Source organism: Melospiza georgiana, chromosome 2 (assembly GCF_028018845.1).
Source record: "Melospiza georgiana isolate bMelGeo1 chromosome 2, bMelGeo1.pri, whole genome shotgun sequence".
Classification (NCBI taxonomy): domain Eukaryota; kingdom Metazoa; phylum Chordata; class Aves; order Passeriformes; family Passerellidae; genus Melospiza; species Melospiza georgiana.
Window position 1 is genome coordinate 96,879,618 of NC_080431.1, and position 21,277 is coordinate 96,900,894.

The 21,277-nt window shown below is 47.7% G+C and overlaps 1 protein-coding gene across 1 annotated transcript in view; it reads right to left on the reverse strand.

The window, feature by feature from the left end:
* The window catches only part of CLPB (ClpB family mitochondrial disaggregase), a 73,821-nt gene that overhangs the window by 31,289 nt on the left and 21,255 nt on the right, over positions 1–21,277 (reverse strand). The window contains exons 4-5 of the mRNA XM_058045770.1: positions 14,988–15,091; positions 10,744–10,872 (exon numbers count right to left, since the gene is read on the reverse strand). Coding sequence (XP_057901753.1) covers positions 10,744–10,872; positions 14,988–15,091 — 233 coding nt within the window. The remainder of the gene's footprint in view (positions 1–10,743; positions 10,873–14,987; positions 15,092–21,277) is intronic.

The following is a 21,277-nucleotide window of genomic DNA, read 5'->3' on the forward strand; positions in this document are numbered from 1 at the left end:
CTTCAAGGGAAGGAATTTTCCTCATAACCAATGTAAAACTCCCCTGGAACAACTTGAGGCCATTTCCTCTTGTCCTATCTATCACTTGTTATTTCAGAGTAGATACAAATCCCCACCTACATAATACAGCCACTGCATAAAGCCACTCTCCCCAGTATAAAACTGAGGAGAAGTTTGAATTAATTTTCCCCACTATAAAACCATTCATAGAATCACAGAATTGCTGATTGGTTTGAGTTCAAAGAGACCATAAAGACCATTTATTTCCAACCCTCCTGCCATGAATAGGGATGCCATTCTCTCCAGCATAAAACCATTGAATCAGTACAAAGCCATTCTCCCCAGCATAAAGCCATTTTCTCCAGTATAAAGCTATTCTCTCCAATATAGAACCCCAGCACTGAGCTTGTCCTGAGTGGAGGGTCTGAGCACACTTGGCCCCTGGCAGGACAGGTACAGGCAAGGTCTGGGTACAGTCAACAAGGATGAACCTTGAAGGCACTTCTCTCTGCTCCTCATGGCACTGCACCCAGGAGTATCTCAAGATTTTTACCAGGTCCTGTGAGCATCCATTCTGCCTAGGTCACTGCCTTGGACCCATCCTGTGCTCCAGCACACTGAGGGGACTTGGGGAGCATCCCTTTCCCTGCAGCAGACTCTGCTGGATCCAATATCCCAAAAGTGAGTGGGAAATAAACTCTTCTTTTCTGTTGAAGAGCACTAAATCTCAGAAAGAGGAGCCTGGAAGTACCAAAGCCATGGTGGTTGCTGCTGAGGGTGCTGGAAGTGGACACAGTGAGCAGCCATCACCCTAAATCAGGATGTCCCCACGTGGAACAACTACACATCTGTTAAGTCCCTGCAGGGATGGGGACTCCACCACTGCCCTGAGAAGCCTGTGCCAGGGCTGGACAACACTTTCAGGGAAGAAATTTCCTCTAATATTCAACCTAAACTTCCCCTGGTGCAACTTGAGGCCGCTTCTTCTTGTACTGTCACTTGTTGGCTACAACCTCTTTTTGAGTAGCAGTAGAGACTGAGAAGGTCACACCTGAACCTCCATTTTTTCCCATAAGGGGCACAAAGCCAACCCCAAGATCTGAGGTGTGACTTCACCAGTGCCTGGTACAGGGATCAGTCACTGTCCTGGTCCTGCTGGCCACTCTATTGGTGACACAAGCCAAGATCCCCTTGGTCTCATGGTCCACCTGGGCACACACACTGCACCTGCACCAGCTCCAGTTCCACCACATCAAGCACTGCCTAACACACAGTCCTGGGCTGGCAGCAGCCCTCACAGAGCTCCAGAGAACAAGATCTGTGCTCCCTTGGTCCTTGGCCTCACTCTCAAAACACAAGAAGCCTTTCCAATCTAAATTTGTCCAGCTAGAGGGGCAAACAAGCTCTTAGAGCAACCTGTTCTAGTGGAAAGTGTTCCTGTCCATGGCAGGGGATTGGAACTGGATGAGGTCCCTTCCAAATCATGATGTGATTCTGTGAAGGAAGGATTTAGACTTAACTAAGAATTAGAGATTTCTGGGGTAGAGTTTACATGGAAAAGCAGATACCCAGACACCCAGAGACCCAGAGGTCTGAGATGAAGGTCAGATGCTGACAAGGGCAGGTAGCAACCAGCAAGGAGAGGTCCTCTTGGAGGTGCAGCTTAACCAGTGCTCCCAAACCTTGTGAACCAGACTGAACACAAATCTTTATGTACTTGGACAGACACAATAGTCTCAGGACCAGGATGTATAAGCTGGAACAGAGGCTTAGGAGCAGACTGGTCGAAGCAGCATGTAAACTGGACTGCAGGTAAGGACTGAGCCTCACTGGTGGAGTGGTGAGGTCAGCTGTTAAAGACTGGAAACAAAATGAAGGTAAGAAAGGCAATAGTATGAGCCAGTGACACAGGATTAAATGAATGAAATGCCCTGACCAAACGGGGAAAATACAGCATGAAGGTCACCCCTCTGAGACACTGAAGGGCACTGCAACACACAGAAAACTAGCTCAGGGACTACAAGGATAAAGAGCAAAACACCAATAAATTGTTAAACTGGTGGAAACCAGAGTCTAAGAGCTCTGGCAGTCAGAAAGCTTCCAAGACAAGGTGCAAGCTTTAATTCAGCCTTGGACAAACCAAAAGGCTTTCTCCAAACCTCAGCTCCTAAGTACTCCACTGCAATGGGACACATGTTCATGCCGAACTTCCTCACCAGAATATCCAGCAAAGAATCCATGGCCAAGGAGCTTTGTACTACAAGGGGAAAACATGGATCCTGCTTGAAATAAAGCAGCAGCCCACCAGCAGGTAACTGTCAGAAACATGGATATAAAGACTGAAGAAACCCATGATATTTATTAAAGTTCTTATCATAAGAAGAGTTAGGACCTTCTTGTAAAGGGAGAAACCATACCATCATTCTTCCAAACCCAGGGTGAATGAAGAAAATCCAAATGAAGTGTTTGCTCTGGCAAATTAAATGTAAAAAACCCACAGGTAAAAAAGGATTTTTTAAAATAAAAAAGAAGCTCCTTCTTTAAGAAGGAAAGCTAGGACCTCTGAGCCGTAAGAGAAGCTGGAAGTCAGCCTGAGACAGTGAGTTCTCATAAGTGATAAAGATCAAGGCCAGGCTGGACAGAACTTGGAGCAACCTGATCTATTGAGAGGTGTCCTGTCCATGGTGAGGGTTTGTAAAAACATGAGCCTGAAGGTCACTTCCAATCCAAAACTGCTCTCTGATTCTATGGCAAATGGGAAAGTTGAACTAGAAGAAATATGGAAATAATTAAAAATGTCTTAAATGTGTGCACCTTTCACTTTTGCATTATTGGAGCCTGAGTGTAATTTGGTCTATGCCTACTTGACAACTGCATGTGAAAACAATCCACCTGACTCTTGTTTTGTAAGGTAAGAGAGAGGAAACTACAAAATCATACTCTTCCTATATATCCATCACCCTTTCTCCATATACCCATGTGTGCAGAGCTCCTAATATCATTCCAAACATGTTGTCACTGTCAAGTTTGTCCCAGAAACACTTCAAGAGGGATCTGTTTACTCCCCTGTCCTAAGGGAAAACTATTCCTAAGTGCTTCAACACAGACAGAAATGTGCTGGCACTTTGGACTCTTATTGCTCTCACCACAGTGGGATGCTGGATGCCTCGATGCTGGGATATGATTGGTTTCTAAATCCCAGTTTCATAGGATTTTAATTACTGGTCTGGCATGGCAGGGAGTGGAACTGGCTGCGGTCAGACGAAGGATCGATACGCCGGCCCAGAACATATTGAGCCTCGGCACTCGCAGATGCTATTGCACTATTTAATCATCTTTTGCAAAATTTACAGTGCAACAGAAGGAATCAATACGGAATTTATCCCATTCCCTTGTAAATATGAGCATGGAGAGGGAGAGAGATGTCAGGCACTCTGGCATGACAGCTGGTCAGGGCAGCAAACCTCCACCACAGACCACCCAGGACAGCTACCACGCCTGTGACTCACCAAAAAGGGCCCAGGCAGCCACTGGGACGTGCATTCCTGGGACAGCTGCACCCACAGAGGCTGCATTTGTATGCTCTGACCTGATTGTAAGCTAAACCTTGTCCCAGCCACTCTAAAGGAAAAACAGGAGGAAGCCACACAGGTTGTGCAGAGCCTTACTCTGCACAGCGTGGTTTACAGAGTCTGTCATAGAGTTTAATGGAATTTTCTGGGTTGGAAAAGCCTTGCCAGACCATCAAGTCCAACCACTCCCTCAGCACCAACCCATGTCCCCAAGTGCCACACCCACAAGGCCTTTAAATCCCTCCATGGGTGGGGACTCCAACACTGCTCTGGGCAGCCTGTGCCAAGCCTGAACAACCTTTTTGGAGAAGAAATTTTCCCTATATCCAAACTAAACCTCCCCTGGCACAACTCGAGGCAGTTTCCTCTAATCCTGTTGCTTGTTACCTGGGAGAAGAGCCTGACCACCACCTGACTCCACCCTCCTTTCAGGGAGTTGTAGAGAGGGAGGAGTTCTGCCCTGAGCTCTTTTTTACTGTGGTAACTGCTGACTGCAGCAAAACCACAATGTTACTTTCTCTGGATGTGTTAAAACCAAAGCTCTCTCCTCTCTGGAAGTGGCTGCTGGGAACCTTAGAGCCTACTCTCTAGGGATATCCTTTACTCTCCCTCTGGAAGAATGGACCCTTTTAATCTGGGATGCAACAGAAAACACTCCAAGACATATTAAGTAGTAGTTAATAAGAAATTAATTGGGTTAGAAAAAACCCAATTAATTAGAACCTGATTTTTCCAGAGAATACCATAAGCACTTTTGCTTTCTGATGGCCAAAGCCCATCCCTTGCAATGCTGGCTCCATAATCTGTTTACCCATCACTCACCCTACTCACAAGATCTGCAATTACATTGGACTGAGGAGATGAGTGCACAACATTATGAACAAATGCACTGGGCTAAATTTACTAACAAATCAAGTTCAGCAGACCAGCTTATTGCAGCTTCAGCTAAAATGTTTTCACAAATGTATGTTCATTTCTTCCTCTCTCTCTTTCACATCTAATTAGAGATGAGAGACTCCAAGATTGCTGAAGAGGACTTTTGGACAAGGGCAAGGAGTGACAGGACAAGGGGGAATGGCTTCCCATGGACAGAGGGCAGAGTTAGATCAGGTATTGGGAAGAAATTCTTCCATGTGAGGCTGGTGAGGCCCTGGCACAGGTTGCCCAGAGAAACTGTGGCTGCCCCATCCCTGGAAATGTTCAAGGCTAGGTTGGATGGGGTTGGAGCAATCTGAATTAATGGAAGGTGTCCCTGCCCATGGCAGTGGGGTGGAATGAGAAGACCTTTAAGGTCCCTTACAACCCAAACCATTTTGTGCTCATGTGATCCCCTGTGGATGTACTGCAGGAGGCATTTCCAACGCAGTAACAGCCTGGTCAGCCTGTGTGCTGACTCTAGGAGGAGCTGGGAGCAGAGGGGATGATTCCTGAAGATGGGAAATAGAAAGCAGGGCAGTCAGGGATGAGGAGAGCACAGGAGAGAATGGGGGACATATGGAGCCTGCTCAGGTTTGGCAGAAGGGCAGGTGTTGCTTTCTGCAGTGGGGATAGAGAGAGGGAAGTCCCAGGAACTGGCATGGGTCAATCTCTGAAGGAAGGAACTGCTCTGTTTTTAGGCAAGGGTCGGAAATACAAGCCCCTACCCACCTATGTGCAGCACAGAGTAGTGCGCTGCCACACGACCATGCAGAAACAACACTTCCACACATCAGCAGATGATAGTTCAGACAACCCCTTGCTTCATGGACACACACACACACACACACACCAAACACACCTTGGAAAAATTCTTGGAAATTAATTTTGAGATCCTAGAAAAATGGCAGTGAGCTGCTACACACCAGGGGAACCTTGCTTCTACGCTTATTCCTGTGCCTGGTTTCTCAGGCGTATACATAAGCAAGTGCTCACAATATTCTGATTTTGCATTTTGTAAGCTCCAACCTAAGACAGTTCCTGCAGCATCTTCTTCTGTGCTCTGTCTAGTGTAACTTTAATTTACTGAAAGGTTACCACAGCTATGACAACTCTTCCCAGTACAAGGCTGTGAAAAGGGAACAGTTTCTCATACTGGGAGAAGGGTCATTTACCTGCAGGGCAAATCCCTGAGCAGCAGCAGTGCTGTCCCTAGCTCTGAATCACAGAATCACAAGATTGTTTGGGCTGAACAGACCTTAAAGCCCACCTCATATCAATCACCCTGCCATGGGCAGAGACATCTTCCACAAGACCTGGTTGCTCCCAGACTTACCCAACCTGGCCTGGAATAGTCCCAGGGATGGGGCAGCCACAGCTGCTCTGGGCAACCTGTGCCAGGGCCTCACCACCCTCACAGGGAAGAATTTCTTCCCAATATCCCATCTAATGCTGCCCTCTGTCAGTGGGGAGCCCTGACTTGTCCTGTGACTCCATGCACTTTTATAAAGAGTCCCTCTCCAGCTATTTTGGAGCCTCTTTAGGTACTGGCAGGTGCTCTAAGGTTTTCCTGGAGCCTTCTGTTCTCCAAGGTGAACAACCCCAGCTCTCCCAGCCTGTCTCTAGATCAGAGGGGCTCCAGCCCTTGAACAATCTCCATGACTGGACACATGAATCAGTGCCTCCCTGCATTTCAGCAACAGATTCTGGAGCAGAACTGTTTGTAGAAGGGAGGTTGATGTTGGCTATGCTCCACGGCAGGGTTACACCATTGCCAGAAAGCTGCACCTTTTAATACTGCTATATCACTTAAATACTGACATAATAAAAGCTCCCTCTAAAACAAGGGGATTTCTGTCACCAGCAAGCTGGTGACCCTGCCTGCCTTCCTCTGAGCTAAACACAAAGTCCCTGGAATCAATTGTGCCTGCAGTAGCAACTGGTGCACGGTGCGGATGCGAGCGCTCACCCACCCCTTCCCCAAACACCGACATTTACGGTGTCGCCTCAGGTCAGGGGACTGTGAAATGTCACCAACAACTGCCCGAAAGGACAACAGAGCTGCCACTTCATCTCGCGGTCTGCTGGGCACACACATGCTGACCAAAGGGCTGTAAGGTCCTGGAGGGGTCAAGCGAGTCACTGAATGGGCCACAAAAGGCCAGGGATGTGGGGTGAGGGGCAAGTGCAGGGGGCTTCCCTTAAAAACAACAGGGGGGTCGGGAAGTGGCTGGAGCAGAGAGGGGCTGGGCAGTTAATGGCTTTGGCCCCAGGGCAGAGCACCAGCCAGAGAAGTTAGAGTAAATAGAGAGTTAGTAAAAGGCAGGTGTAGGGAGGGATCAAGGGGAGCCTGTTCCATGTCAGCAACCAGGAGCCACCCTGTGCGTGTGATGTCAATGGCAGCAAAGGGGCATTACCCTCACAAAGGGCTGAACGGGGCTCGATCTCCACACCAAGACCCTTGGCCATGTATTCATCCCAGATTACACTGACCAGGAGGCAGGGATGCCCTGCTTTGGGAGGAGGGGAACGCCTCCAGTGAATGCCCTGAAATCCTCCTATCATGCACTCATCAGGAAATCCAATTCCAGCACCCAAAACTGGCTGAAAGGGCAGGGGAGGGTCTGCTGTCACCCCAGCAGCTCAGAGTCCACCTGACAGAAAGGTGAAGTTTATTACATTTAGCAAATAATCCTCATAAATCTGCACCCTAAACCATGACTGCAAAGGGTAAGTGGGTATTGTGGATGGTGAACAGGGATTATTAATCTGAGGAACACTGTGAACTCAACCTTGGGAGGAGCTCCAATGGGAATGTCACCACTGCCAAATGGAGATTCCCACTGGTGGCTTGCTGTCTCCAGGATCTGAGCACTGGGACATGCTCTACAAGACAAGGATTTCCGCTTGGAAATGAACTCTGAGGCTCTTGAGCAGGATCCAGAAGGATTTCTGTGGGGCTGGACTAAGAACGGAACAGTGATGAGTGAGCATCACATCTTCTGGCTAAATTCTGAATTTTTACTTTGATTTCACACAATCCTTCCATTTGTACCCAAACAAACACAGTCCCACAGATTGTTAAATGCTTTTTTTTCCTGAGATCCAAGGGAGTTCTTTCAAGCTGAGACACTTTGCTACTAACAAAGAACTCTCTGTGGGCACCAGGCAGAGAAAGGGCCATTCACAGGGATGGCAGTGGCTCCAGGACAGACACAGAAATATCTCTGGAACATAAAGAACAGTTGCCTCTGTGCAGTGAGGCCTGGATTGGAAGAGTACTTGGAGAGCTAAGCAGGGCACAACTGGAGAAATAAGGTGGACTTACTCCTTACAATGATTTATTCAGGATGGAAAAATTCTTTAGTGCCAACTTCAGTTATTCACACCCATCTTTTACCTGCACTTAGGGTAACCAAGGAGCTGCCCTGGTACTTTCAATCAACTGATAATATGTGCCATGTAAGGAGGCTTTCCACGGCAGAAATGAGAAGCAGGTATCTTTGTAGAAAATGCTATTCCAGGTGATTCTGCCCCTCTGCCCCACTCTGGTGAGAACCCACCTGCAGTGCTGCCTCTAGCTCTGGGGTCCAACAACAGAAGGTTCCAGAAATGCTGGAGTGAGTCCAGAGGAGGCCACAGAGGTGCTCTGAGGGCTGAGCCCCTCTGCTCCGGAGACAGGATGGAAGAGCTGGGAATGGCCAGTCCAAACCATTCTGTGATTCTATGATTCACACCATAACATTTGTCAAACACTCTCCACACTCTGTACAGACTCTCTGCACAGACCTGTTCCCAATACTGCTGTGACAAGGACTTTTCCAGCCCTTCTACCCCATTGCCACTCTGTAACACTCCAGAGCCCCCTGCACTCTCCCACAAAGCCCTTCCAGGTCTGGGCATTCACAACCCGTTGCTCAAGCAGGTAAAGCCTGCTCCACTCTGCTCTGCTCCTCCTGTGGGCATCCCCTGACATAACTGTGGGATCCCAGAGGTCTTGTTGGGAGACCTTCTGATCGTCAGTCCCATGGCCAAGTGACTGCAGAGCAGGTGCTGTTGGCCCATGGAACAGACATGCAGTCAGTCAGATGCTCTGAGACCGTGCCAGGTTCTGTGTTCACACAATGCCCACACTGAGGGGGGCTTCTATGTCAGAAAAATGCAGTGGATCCCACTTAGGGGGGGCAGTATTTTTGTCTGAAGACTTCCCAGTCACCATGTCCACACAGTCCCACAGCTTCCTAAGCAGCTGCCTGCTTTTTTAGCTCTCTTCCCTGCAAGGAGCCCTGCCTTTGCAATAGAATTTGTTTCATTGGTTCCTTTGGTTTTGGATTAATTTATGGCCAGGAGCTGGGGCTCTGGTATCTGTAAGGCTCCCAGGGAAACACTGACCTGGAGTTCAGTGCTACAGAATCTCACCCTTTCACTCTTATATTTCTATTTGTGAAAGATAGTAAGCAGATAATACAGATGAGTATCAAGGTTCAATGTTGCCACAATTAATTTTCCTCATCCCATCTGGGGACATTTAGCCATCACAGATACTACTTTCTATTATCTTTTTAGCTGCTTTCTTAAAGAATGAGCCTTATGAGACCACATCATGCCATTACATACTTGTGTGATTCCCTAGAATTAACTTCTGAGATGTCCACATCACAAAGACTACATTTCTCAAATCTTTGCAAAAATCAGCATCTGGCCAACCAGACCCTAGTGAGCCTGTCTTTGTAGGGCCAGGCTGTGACAGGTGACCACTTCATGTTCCACCTGGCTGCTGGCAGCATACACCTGAGGCAGGGACAGCATTGCTGTGGCTGGCTCATCTCCAAGTGACCTTGGGGACATCACAGGAGGAGAGCTGCTGAAATTGCTGGAGGAGAAGGAATGCTGGGGACAAAGGACATCACATCTGGATGAAAGCAGAACTATAGACCAGCTTGGTGGTCTGGCACACAGTGCATGTGCAGATACACACTAAGCAGATGCTAGCTCTGGAGAACAGCACAAGAGTCACAAATATCATCCCAGCAGGAACAGCAGGAGGGTACATATAAAAACCCTTGCCAGGGCAGCACATTCCTGTTCTGTTCGCTAAATGCTTCTTCTCATTCTACTCCACTAGTGCTGAAAAGCTTTTTCCCCATGAAGACAGCTGAGCACTGAACAGGTTGCCCAGGTGAGTATACAAGAGAAGACAGTGAAGCAGGCTCTGTGAGGAGAAGGGCTCTGTGATTTAACCAGGAGGACCAGTAACTGCATAATTACGACCAATTCTCACAAGAGCTGCACTGTCCCGGTCCAACAGTACTTGAGTGTCCCCCATTTCATCTGGGTACCAGCACCTATTCTGTGCCCTGGCTACAGAGCAGATCCATTCCTGGTGTAGTGGGGACCCTTCCATTCCACAAAGGGACATGAGGGATATGACAGAAGGCCTGAGTGAATACTGCAGGTGGGAAATGAAAAAATACTAAGCAGAAACCAGTGGGCGCATGTGGGGTACCCAGTCCAGCTCTGGGGCTCCCAGCATTAGAAGAGTGTGGAGCTGCTGGAGTGAGGACAGAGAGGGTCACAGAAACTCTCCAAGGGCTCTCCAAGGAGACAGCTGAGAGAGTGGGAGGCGTTCAGCCTGGAGAAGGGAAGGCTCCAGGGAGACCTTAGAGCACCTGCCAGCGTCTAAAGAGGCTCAAACAGCTGGAGAGTGCTCCAAGAGCCTGGAGTGACAGGACAAGGGGGAGTGGCTTCCCATTGACAGAGGGCAGGGTTAGATGGGATATTGGGAAGAAATTCTGCCCTCTGAGGGTGCCAAGGCCCTGGCACAGGTTGCCTACAGAGGTTGTGACTGCCCCATCCCTGGAAGTGTTCCAGGCCAGGCTGGATGCAGCATACAGCAACCAGGTCTAGTGAAAGGTGTCCCTGCCCATGGCAGAGGGTTAGAAATGGATGATTTTTGAGATTCCTTCCAACCCAAACCATTCCAGGATTCTATGATTCCCTGGATGTTTAACTGCAGGAGGAAAGGGAAAACTCAACGACTAAGGTGAGAAGAGCCACCGAAAGCACACGGAGAAAAACCACTGGAAATGAACGGGAACACAGAAACTAAAAAGTAAAGAGATGAAAGCAAACAGCAAATCACACCAAATTGTGACAGTGACAGAGTGTGACCTGTGTCTGAACCTGACAGTTTTGTAGGATGGGCTGACTCAGAAGTGCTTCTGGCCCATGAGCTGGGTGGAACTACAAAACTCACCTGCATCCAGCAGCAGTTGGACTGTCAGGTAGTCATCAGCCAGAACGGCGTAGTGCAGAGCTGTGCAGCCCTTGAAGTTGGCTCGGACGTTGAGACGGTTGTTGAAGTCATCCTCCCGGGTGACAAGGACTGCAGGGGACAGAGAGTGAAAGCTCAGCTCACTGAGAGAATTACAGAACTGCTCATCTGGATGTGCAGCAGCAGCATGGACCCACCGCCCCTCACCAGGCAGGAAGCTTCTTAAGGGCTTTGTGACCTCTTCTGGGATCACCAGGACCCCAGTGGGTGTTTCTGGTGGGCATTGCCCCCACTCCACTGAGCAGCAGTAGAGATAAGGACAACATGGTTTCCATGTATCCCAGTGACTGCCTACACAGTGCCCAGGCAGGGGAGGAGGTGGGTGGAGAGCACCTGAGCAAAGACCTCAGCCTTTTCCCAGCCATTTATTGTAGGGTAACTTGGAAGAGACCTTAAAGCTCATCTGGTTCTATCCCCCTGCCATGGGCAGGGACACCTTCCACAAGACCAGGCTGCTCCAAGCTGTGTCCAGCCTGGTCTTGAACACTTCCAGGGATGGGGCAGTCACAGCTTCTCTGGGCAACCTGTGCCAGGGCCTTGCCACCCTCAGAGGGCAGAATTTCTTACCAATATCTAATCTAAATAATGTTTTTAGCAAACAGAAGGGAAGCTGTGACAGGAATGAATGTCCCACTATGGCTTGATCTTTAAGCAAATTCCTGATTTTGGGAGTCTCCAGCACATAAGTCCATGTGTCTCAGCAGGGCATGGCTCTAAAGGAAGGGTCTGCAGCACCCCTGCTCTCCTGTAGCTGGTTTAAGGATCAGGCTTTAGAAAACCTGGATTTTAAACTCTTTGCTTTAGTCATCAGCAAAAAAAATAAGAGAGAGTGACTTTTTACAGGGGCAGATTGTGACAGGACAAGTAGGAATGTCTTCAAACTGACAGTGGGCAGTGTAAGATTGAATATTGGGAAGAAATTCTTCCCTGTGAGGGTGGTGAGACAATGGCCCAGGTTGCCCAGAGGAAGCCCCATAAATATCCTGTCCCACCATGGAACATGAGTGATGGTGGAATTGGTGTATGCTGTCTCCATTCAAATGAACACCACCCATTGGTGGGCCAAACTCTGCTCCTGGAGGTGTGTCCAACTCTTTGGTGAAAGGGTCTGTACCCAAAACTCATCAGAGCCAGATCCAGGGGCAGGGAGAGCTCCCAAGTGCTCTGAGCACCTCATACTGTACTATGGCAAAACAAGCAGAGCTGGAAAACCGACGGGCTGCAGGGACTTCTTCACAGTCCCTCCTAAGAGCCATCAAAAGATTTCTAGGAGATTTGAAAAGTTCCAAAGAGAGAAACACTGTGATGAATACCTGATGCTGTCCGAGCCCAGCATCTCCACTAATGAACCACAGTCCCTCCAGGAAGATCAATTAATGCCCTGGCTCCTTTCCTTCCCTGGGTCCTTTCTCCAAGCACACAGGGTGAGTATGTATATTTATTTGTCGTCATTTCCTACCCAGGGAGGAGCAGGATAATGAACTGCGTGCGTCAGGGAAGATGAATCTGAGATACTAGGGAGCAGCGCAGTAAAGAGATTAAAGTGTTATTATTGTTGGTTTTTTTCCCCCATGGTCCGTTGTGACAGCTCGGCCGTCATCTGTAAAAAATGTCTCTGAGAAAGATAATCATCGGAAACTCAATAAAGCGTCAGGGGAAGCCTCGTCCACCATCCATCACTGGGTGCCTGGAAATTTTCAGCCCTCTGTCTCCCTTCCTGCCATCCATATAAATGTCTGTAATATATTTTGTGCAGTGGTTGTGGAGCACACCCTCTCGATTTGGATGTTTTTATGAAAAAATATTTATACACGAAATATGTAAATGTCTAAAAAAAAAGGAAAAAACAAAGGCAGTTTCTCTCTCTCTTTTTAAAAACGCAACTGAATTTATTCTTTTTAATAAAACATGTCAACCAAAGAATTAATGCAACTTCTCATGGAGTGGCCTTATCTTTTCTTCACCCCAAAATATATAACATTAGAGAGGGATGAATGCAGACAAAAACAATTAACTTTCTTGGTTGATACACTTTATCTTAAATAAAGTCTATGTACATGCATTATGTATTGGCATTCTATTGCTCATTTTTTAATGCAGTTTCATACATTTTACATTCCCTGCTATAGGGATATGATCTATGTACACTCTCTCTACCAGCAAGAAGTAGGTCTGCTGCACGGGTGGGTCACAGTGAGGGATGAGAGCAGGGAGCTTTTAAAAATACAGAATAATGCCCTGTCAAAGCTGTCGCCTCACTGCTCCATCTTCTTAACTCAACCTGTGCTTTATGAAAGGTTCAAATATTACACCTTCATTAGGCTTTCACAGAGCTGAGCACCAAGCCAAAAGCACAGACAGGCCCGTGGATAATGTCCCTGTGCTTCAGCAGCACCCATGGTGTGGCTGCCTGACCAGGGAAATGACCCTGTGCTGGGTGCTCTGAGGCCACACCTGGGCTCAGCTCTGGATCCCTCACTCCAAGAAGGACATTGAGGGGCTGGAGCATGTCCAGAGAAGGGCAATAGAGCTGTGGAATGGTGTGGAGCACAAGTCTGGTGAGGAGTGGCTGAGGAAGCTGGGGGCTCAGCCTGGAGAAAAGGAGGCTCAGGAGGGACTTTATCACTCTCCTCAACTCCCTGACAGGAGAGTTGAGCCAGGTGGGGGTCGGGCTCTGCTCCTAAGGAACAAGGGACAGGACAAGAGGAAATGTCCTCAAGCTGTGGCAGGGGAGATTCAGGATGGGTACAGGGAAAAATTTCGTCATGGAAAGAGTTGTTAAGCTCTGGCACCGTCTGCCCATCCGTGGAGGGCTTTAAAAGTCATGTGGATGTGGCACTTGGAGACACAGTTCAGTGGTGACCTCAGCAGTGCTGGGAGAATGGTTGGACTCTATGGTCTGGAAGGGCTTTTCCAACTGAAATAATTCCATTATTCTATTCTATGACTCTATGCAAACCATGCTGTGCAGACTGAGGCTCTGGACAAACTGTGTGACTTCCTCCCGTTTTCCTCCCAGAGCAGCAGGAACAAGGTTTAACTTCCAAACAAGTCAGAGCACACAAAAGCAGCCACTGTGGGTGCAGGTGTACCTGGGAATGCAAGTCCCAGTGGCTGGCTGGGCCCTGGCAGGGCAAGGGGGATGTCTGGGAAAAATCCCATAGTCTGCCAGCTCAGAGGTGAGGTTGGCAGGTCAGCACAGTGCCTGGATAGAGAAAAGGCTTCTGGGATGGGGAAGGAAAGACAGGGATACTTTAGGAGGGTTAAGTCCTACTATCATTCCTGCCAGCATGAGGAACAGAAGAATCTCTGAACATGCAGCTGGCTGCTGCAAAGCACAGCTGGCCACCTAGAATCCAGACATATCCTGATAATCATAAAACCAAGAAAATTTTACCACCATTTATTGTCATGAAAAGTGGAAACTGTCTGGGAAATTTATATAGATCTGAATTAACAAAGCAGGTGTCTGAGAAACCTGGCCTAGTGGAAGGTATCCGTGCCATAGCAGGGGGGTGGACTGGATGGGCTTTAAGGGTCCCTTCCCACCCAAACCATCCCATGATTCTATGATTCTGAGTCTGCATCAACCAGTGATGAGGATAATGAAGGGGTGAGCATGGAAACTGAGATCTGCCAAGAATATCCATAATGAGATGACATGACTCTGCAGAAAATGACCTTGTTTCCATGGAAAGTCATCTAGGGCTGAGAGCCGATACTGATGCCTGCCCAAACCTAACAGCAGTCACTGCAACCACTTGCATCATTCAGCTTTATTTCAATTGGCCAAGTCTGTCTGCATTTCACAGCTCCTGATAAGATCTGGATTAAGGCTGCTGGTGGAATACACTGCCCTGAACCCTTCCCCAAGATGTGGCTGCATGTGAGTCAATGGAATGACATTCCTATGTATGACTTTGTATTTTGCTCTGGATATATAAAACCAGTTTATCTCTGGTAAATTGAAGTATTGCTTCCATATAATATCTATATAATGTTTCTTTCCTCTTCAGACATACATTCACCCAAGTACCATCAATTACTCTGCATTTAAAAGGAAGAAGATGAAACAAGCTCTAAAAAAACCCCATGAGGTCAGATCAGGAACCAAAATTTTGGGAGCTGAAAAGCAAATGTCAGTAGCTACACACGAGCCATCTTACCTTCCAAGGAATGGAGGCCTTTTTCTTTGGCAATCTCATACACATTGCTGAAATCATCCCCAAGGTTTGGATCAGCATTAGCTGTGAGCAGAGCCTTTACCACACTGTCACAAAACAGAAGGAAAGTAAGGTAGAAGTAGTAGATGAAGAATTGAAGTCCTTCAGAGACTGAGAAGTGCTCAGAAAGCCCTCTTCAAATACTCCTGGGAATGTCAACATTCCAGGGAAGTTAACCCACAACCATAAAACATTTCATCAAATGGAGCTCCACCAGCATAGGCTAAAATGAATTATATGGGGAGGGACTGGAGGAAGGGGTGACACTGTAGAGATATGCAATCCTTCTGAGGTGACATGCACAGAACATGCTTCTAGCACAAGGCATATTCCTAGACACAGACCTTGGCTCCAAGGCCACCCCTGTCCCTGCCAAAAGGAAGATTACTGTAACAATCTGCAGACTAAGGGAAGCAAAACTACACTGCTTTTGGGAGGCAACTGTACAGCACCTGCATCTCTGGTACTACAGGTGCCATCCTGCCACAGGAAGTGCAAACAACTCCCACCGCAAGCCGTTCAGAGGAGGCTCTGAAGACAATCAGAGGGCTGGAGCACCTCTGCTCTAGAAGACAGGCTGAGAGAATTGGGGGTGTTCAGCCTGGACAAGAGAAGGCTCCAGGGAGACTTTAGAGCCCCTTAGGGCCTACAGTGGCTCCAAAAGTCCTGGAGAGAGACTTTGGACAAGGGTCTGGAGAGACAGGACAATGGGAATGGCTTCCCACTGACAGAGGATAGACTGGATAGCAGGAAGAAATTCTTATCTGTGAGGGTGGTGATGCCCTGGCACAGGTTGCCCAGAGAAGTCGTGGCTGCCCCATCCCTGGGAGTGTTCCAGGCCAGACTGAGGCTTGGAGCAAACTGATCTAGTGGCAGGTGTCCCTGACAATGGCAGGGGATGGAATGACATGGCTTAAAGATCCACTCAGCCCAAACAATCCTGTTTCTATGACTTGAACTTCACAGCCCTTTTAGACACTGGAAGGGGCCCTAAGGTGTCCCTGAAACCTTCCCTTCTCCAGGCTGAACAACCTCAGCTCTCCCAGTCTGTCTCCTGAGGTGCTCCAGACCTTGGAGCACCTCCTTGGTGTATCCAAGCAGCTTCACTGCACTCCACATGGTCGCTCCAGCAGCTTCCCACACTTCTGAGGTAGGACCCCAGAGCCAGATGCAGCTCTGCAGGTGGGGTCTCATCAGAGGGGAGCAGAGGGTCAGAAGTTTCTCCCTTGCCCTGCTGCCCATGGAGCTGGGGATCAGTCCAGGACATGCTGGATTTTGAGCTGCCAGCAAATGCTGCACATTATGAACATGCTGCAGTGGGACATGGGATGCACTGCCCAGGCATTTTGGTGTGGAAGTCCTCACTCTCTGCTTCTGAATCCAAACAATTATCAGGTAAGAATTAAATTTCTCACTCCTTCTGAAAGCAGCTTAAAGCCAGTTAATTCTTAATTTTTTTTTTTTTGTTCAGCATGCAGGCTTCCCCTGACAACTAGACAGTAACTCATTTGTTAGCATTCATCACCATTGACATGGCTCACAGGCTGACAGTGATGTGTGCCACAGCCTGACATGTACCTGCAGGCTGTGGCTTGTCAAGTCACATGTGGAATTCAACTTAAGCTCCTCTTCCATTTACCCTATAAATGCATTAGGAGAATCAAGGGTGGTTATCTTGTTATTTCAGCATGGTATAGCAGAGGCCAGCTCTTTACTAGCACTGGTGTGCTCCTCACCATGTATAAAGTCACCTCTAGTGAGCACAGCACCAAGACTGGGGGCAGGAGATAGAATCATGGAACTTTTTAGGTTGGAAAAGCCCTCTAAAACCATTGAGTCCAACTGTTCCCCCAGCACTGTCACTCACTGATACCTGGGAAATGTAATAAATATTTCCAACAATGTTAAAGTGAATATAAAAGCATATCTTTACATATAAAGTGAATATAAAAGCAAATCTTTACTTGAAAGCTTTCAGGTACAAAATGTGGTGAAAACTGCATGTGATATATTAATTCTACAATTTTTATAAGGTTAGTTGATTAGTGTGCTTATCATATACTGTCCAATTGGTTAATTGGTTAGGCAATAATTGCTGGGGTCTTGCTCCACTGGAAGCAGTTCAGAGGTTTCTTTTGCCCCATTTCTGTTATGTCTGGTCCAGATTCTGATTGGAAAAGAGAATGTCTTTGTAGCTGGTTCTCTTCTTGGAATAAGACTAAACAGTACTTAGGAATATGTTTATAAGGCTAGCTTATCATTCCTAAATGTAGGAAGGAAAGATAGGAAAAATACTAGAAGCTACAGCTATGCTTTAGCAATCTACAAAGCTACAAATATATAAAATATATAAAAAGCTAAAAATCTTAGGTATCACTCCCCCCTAAACTACATTCCTATGTCAAACATCCAAATGTTTTTAAAGCCTTCAAGAATGGTAACTCCACCACTCCCCAGGGCAGACTGCATCAGAGCTGGACAACCCTTTTGGGGAAGAAATTTTCCCAATATCCAACCTAAACTTCCCTTGGTGCAACTTGAGGCTGTTTCCCTTGTCCTGTCACTTGTTACCTGGGAGAAGAGACTGACCCCCACCTGGCTCCACTCTCCTTTCAGGCAATCCTGGTGAGCATACAGAGCTCATTTACATCTGTACTCCATTAATATCCATACTTCATTTATATCCATATTTAGATAATATAGTTTGTTCTATAATATTTAGGTTGAGAGGTTCTGGCTCTCATTCTGCAAACAGCAATTTCCAATTATGACCCTTCCCCTTTTCAGTCATCAGAAGCTGCAATGCACAAGTTCTTGAGTGGATTGAATTGTACAGCCATGATCATACCTGATAGCTTAGAACAGGCACTAAGGATGGGCATCATGAAAACCTGGAATGCTTTGGGTTAGACAGGCACCTTAAAGACCTTAAAGCTCATCTAATTTCAGCCCCCTGCCATGGGCAGGGACACCTTTGACTAGACCAAATTGCTCCAAGCTCCGGCCAATTAAGTCACACTTCCAGGCATGGGGCAGTCACAGCTTCTCTGGGCAACCTGTGCCAGGGCCTTACCACACTCACAAGGAAGAATTTCTTCCCAATATCTCATCTAACCCTGCCCTCTGTCAGTGTGAAGCCACTCCCCCTTGTCCTGTCACTCCAGACACTTGTCCAAAGTCCCTCTAGAGGTCTCTTGGAGTCTCTTTAGACACTGGCAGGGGCTTAAGGTCTCACTGGAGCCTTCTCTTCTGAACAGCCCCACCTCTCAGCCTCTCTCCAGTCCCTGGAGCATCTCCATGGCCTCCTGTGTACTTGTTCCAACAGGTTGACATCTTTCTTGATGGTGGATCACTTAATCTAGTTTCAGACATCAGCAGTGGAAGCCACAAAGCCCAGAGCACCCTTGCATCACAGATGTGCTCACTCTCTACCACACATATCTCTTCAATGAGCCTGAGTTTTCTCCCAGTTCACCAAGTAGTTTTGATTTTTGTTTGAAGGATCAGCATGGGAGATAACCCACAATCTTCAGTACAGTTCCAGTCAGACAACCTCACTATGTCATCCTCAGGCCTCCATGGTAGTGCACTCCCTGGCCACACTATGATCTGAGAACAGAACTGTGATGCCAGGGAAAAGACACTGATCCAAATATCTGCTCCATGTTCAGAAGAGACATGTCTACACTGTCTTGCTACACTGCTCCTTAAGGCCCTATCAGTGAGCACATCCCATGTAGGAGTGCCACAACGAGCCTATAGATCCTTCATGGAAAAGGCACAGGGCACAAAATGTATCCTGAAATTCCTTCAGCAGCTCTAGCTCTCCTTCAGCAGCTAGGCTGCTCAGCATGCCTAGCTCCACTACCACCTCTGCTTCAGAACCTGGACCTATACCACTGCCCTCTATGGCTGCAGCAAAATGCAAAGCAAGGAAGGTCTGGCTGCAAGAAAAGCCCTGTGAGGCCAAGTGCGTGGCCTGGGACACCCAGAACAGATGTGGCCACAGGCCACCCACCCAGGCTCTCCCACCTTTGGTCACTAGGTAGGACAGACCCAACCTTAGTATCTGTGTGGCACTGAGCCATCTGTCAAAGACTGTGGAACAGAGGGAGATGCACCACATCCAGTCTTTCTAGTTGGGAAAGCTCCAGCACAGGTCACTGATCTGTGCAAAGTTGTTCTGGAAGATCCAGTGCTGGATTCCTCTGGAAACATCCTGCATCTCCAGTACTTGGTGTGACTGTGGTCAACCCAGTCATCAACAGAACTGCATCAAAGACCTTGAAGAGGATGCCCCCATGAAAGCAGGAGGTGCAGGATGGAAAATGGTGGGGCAGGTTATGTCCTGCTGTTTTTATGGGACCTGTATTGACAACCTCTGGGCTACTAGAGATGGACATCTACCTACTGAACATCATAGAATCATGGAATCATGGCTTTTAAATCCCTCCAGGGATGGGGACTTCACCACTGCCCTGGGCAGCCACTGCCTTGGCAGTGACAGGGCTGGACAACTCCTTCAGGCAAGAAATTACATGCTTCAATGAAGCCTTTGTTGATCTTGCCCTAGCAGCTGGCTTGCTGTGATTCTTGCAATCAGGGTTTCCAGCATCCCACCAGGCAGCTAAGCCTCACAGATCACTCAAGTCTTTGGAAGTACAGGTTCTGATATGGCCAAACCACCCTTATTGGACCCCATTCTCATGGCTATTACCACCAAAGAGATCCTTCAATTTTAGCTCACAGGCTGTGATATACCTTCAGGTCCCTGACTGTGCCTCATTTTAAAGGAAATGATCCCTTGTCCCAGTGTAGGACTTTAATCCACAACATTGTGGCCCCTGAGCTACAGGTACTGAATGAATCATATGGTAAAATAGGATTTGTCATTTTGTGCATAACTCCATCCATCTGCTTTTTGTGCCCTCAGTGACTACACTGAAATAAGCTTTCTTCTTCCCACCTGCACTTCACATACTACCTCCATGTGCTCTCAGATACTCAGGAAGCCCTGTCCTTTTCATCCATTGCCTACATGTTCAGCATTCTTCTCTGGGAAGTGACTTTCTATGAGAAGTTGAGCTCAGAGGACCACAACTGCTAGATGCAAGGTGGTCTGAGAGTGGTGTAGCAGGTGATGGTGCTCTGCTCTCCCTGTGATTTACCCTCTGCACCATATTCCCTGTGGTAAGAAACATCTCCATAGCTCTTAGGATGGCTGGGAGACTCAAGTTTAATAATAAGCACTGATATCATCATTTCCTGGCAAAATCTGCTGTGCCAAAATACTGGCACTAATCTAATAACAACACATCACACATCCAGCCTTCCTTTCCAATCATCTTTCAATCACATCTCCTGCTTTTGGGATGATCCCAAAAGCACTTGTCCATCAGCTAGACTCCTGGAATCACAGCTATTAATTGCACCTATCCAATTTGCAGGTAAAGGGACATTCAAGCAAATTACCCTGTAGGAAAGGGTACAGCCCCAGGAAAATGCAAAGGAACTGTACTCAGTGATGCAAAGCATGTGAATGTTCCTGCAAAAAAGGAAGGGACTTGCAAAATCAGGTGATTAAAGAGGCTCCAAGAGAGCTGGAGAGAGACTTTGGAAAGGGCCTGGAGTGACAGGACAAGGGGGAATGACTTCAAAGTGACAGAGGCAGGGTTAGATGGGATATTGGGAAGAAATTCTTCCGTGAGAGAGTAGCAAGGCCCTGGCACAGGTTGCCCAGAGAAGCTGTGACTGCCTCAGTCCCTGGAAGTATTTGAGGCCTGGTTGGATGGGCCTTGGAGCAACCAGGTCTAGTGGAAGGTGTCCCTGTCCATGGCAGGGGGATTGGAATCAGATGAGCTTTAAGGCCCTTCCAAACCCAAACCATCCCACGATGAGTGAGTTTCAAATGAGGGATTCTCTGGCCCATACACTTTTTGTGTTTTGCCTCTTGCTGTGAGGCACTGGGGCAGAACAACCCCCTACACCAGATCCTAGAAGGAGTGGGATGCCACTGTCCAGCTGGGCTGTTGCAGCTCCCTCCATAACTCACCTGGGTTCAACAGCCTCAACAAGCTGAGTTTTAATTTGCTGATCAAGTTTTGATTGGATTAGAGGCAGAGCCTATTCATCAGCATGAATATAAATCTAAATTGACCCTGGTGATGACTCAGAGGGCAATGCTGAGCTAGAGCTGGCTGGGCAGTTCGATCGATTGGGGAAAGTGCTTTCTG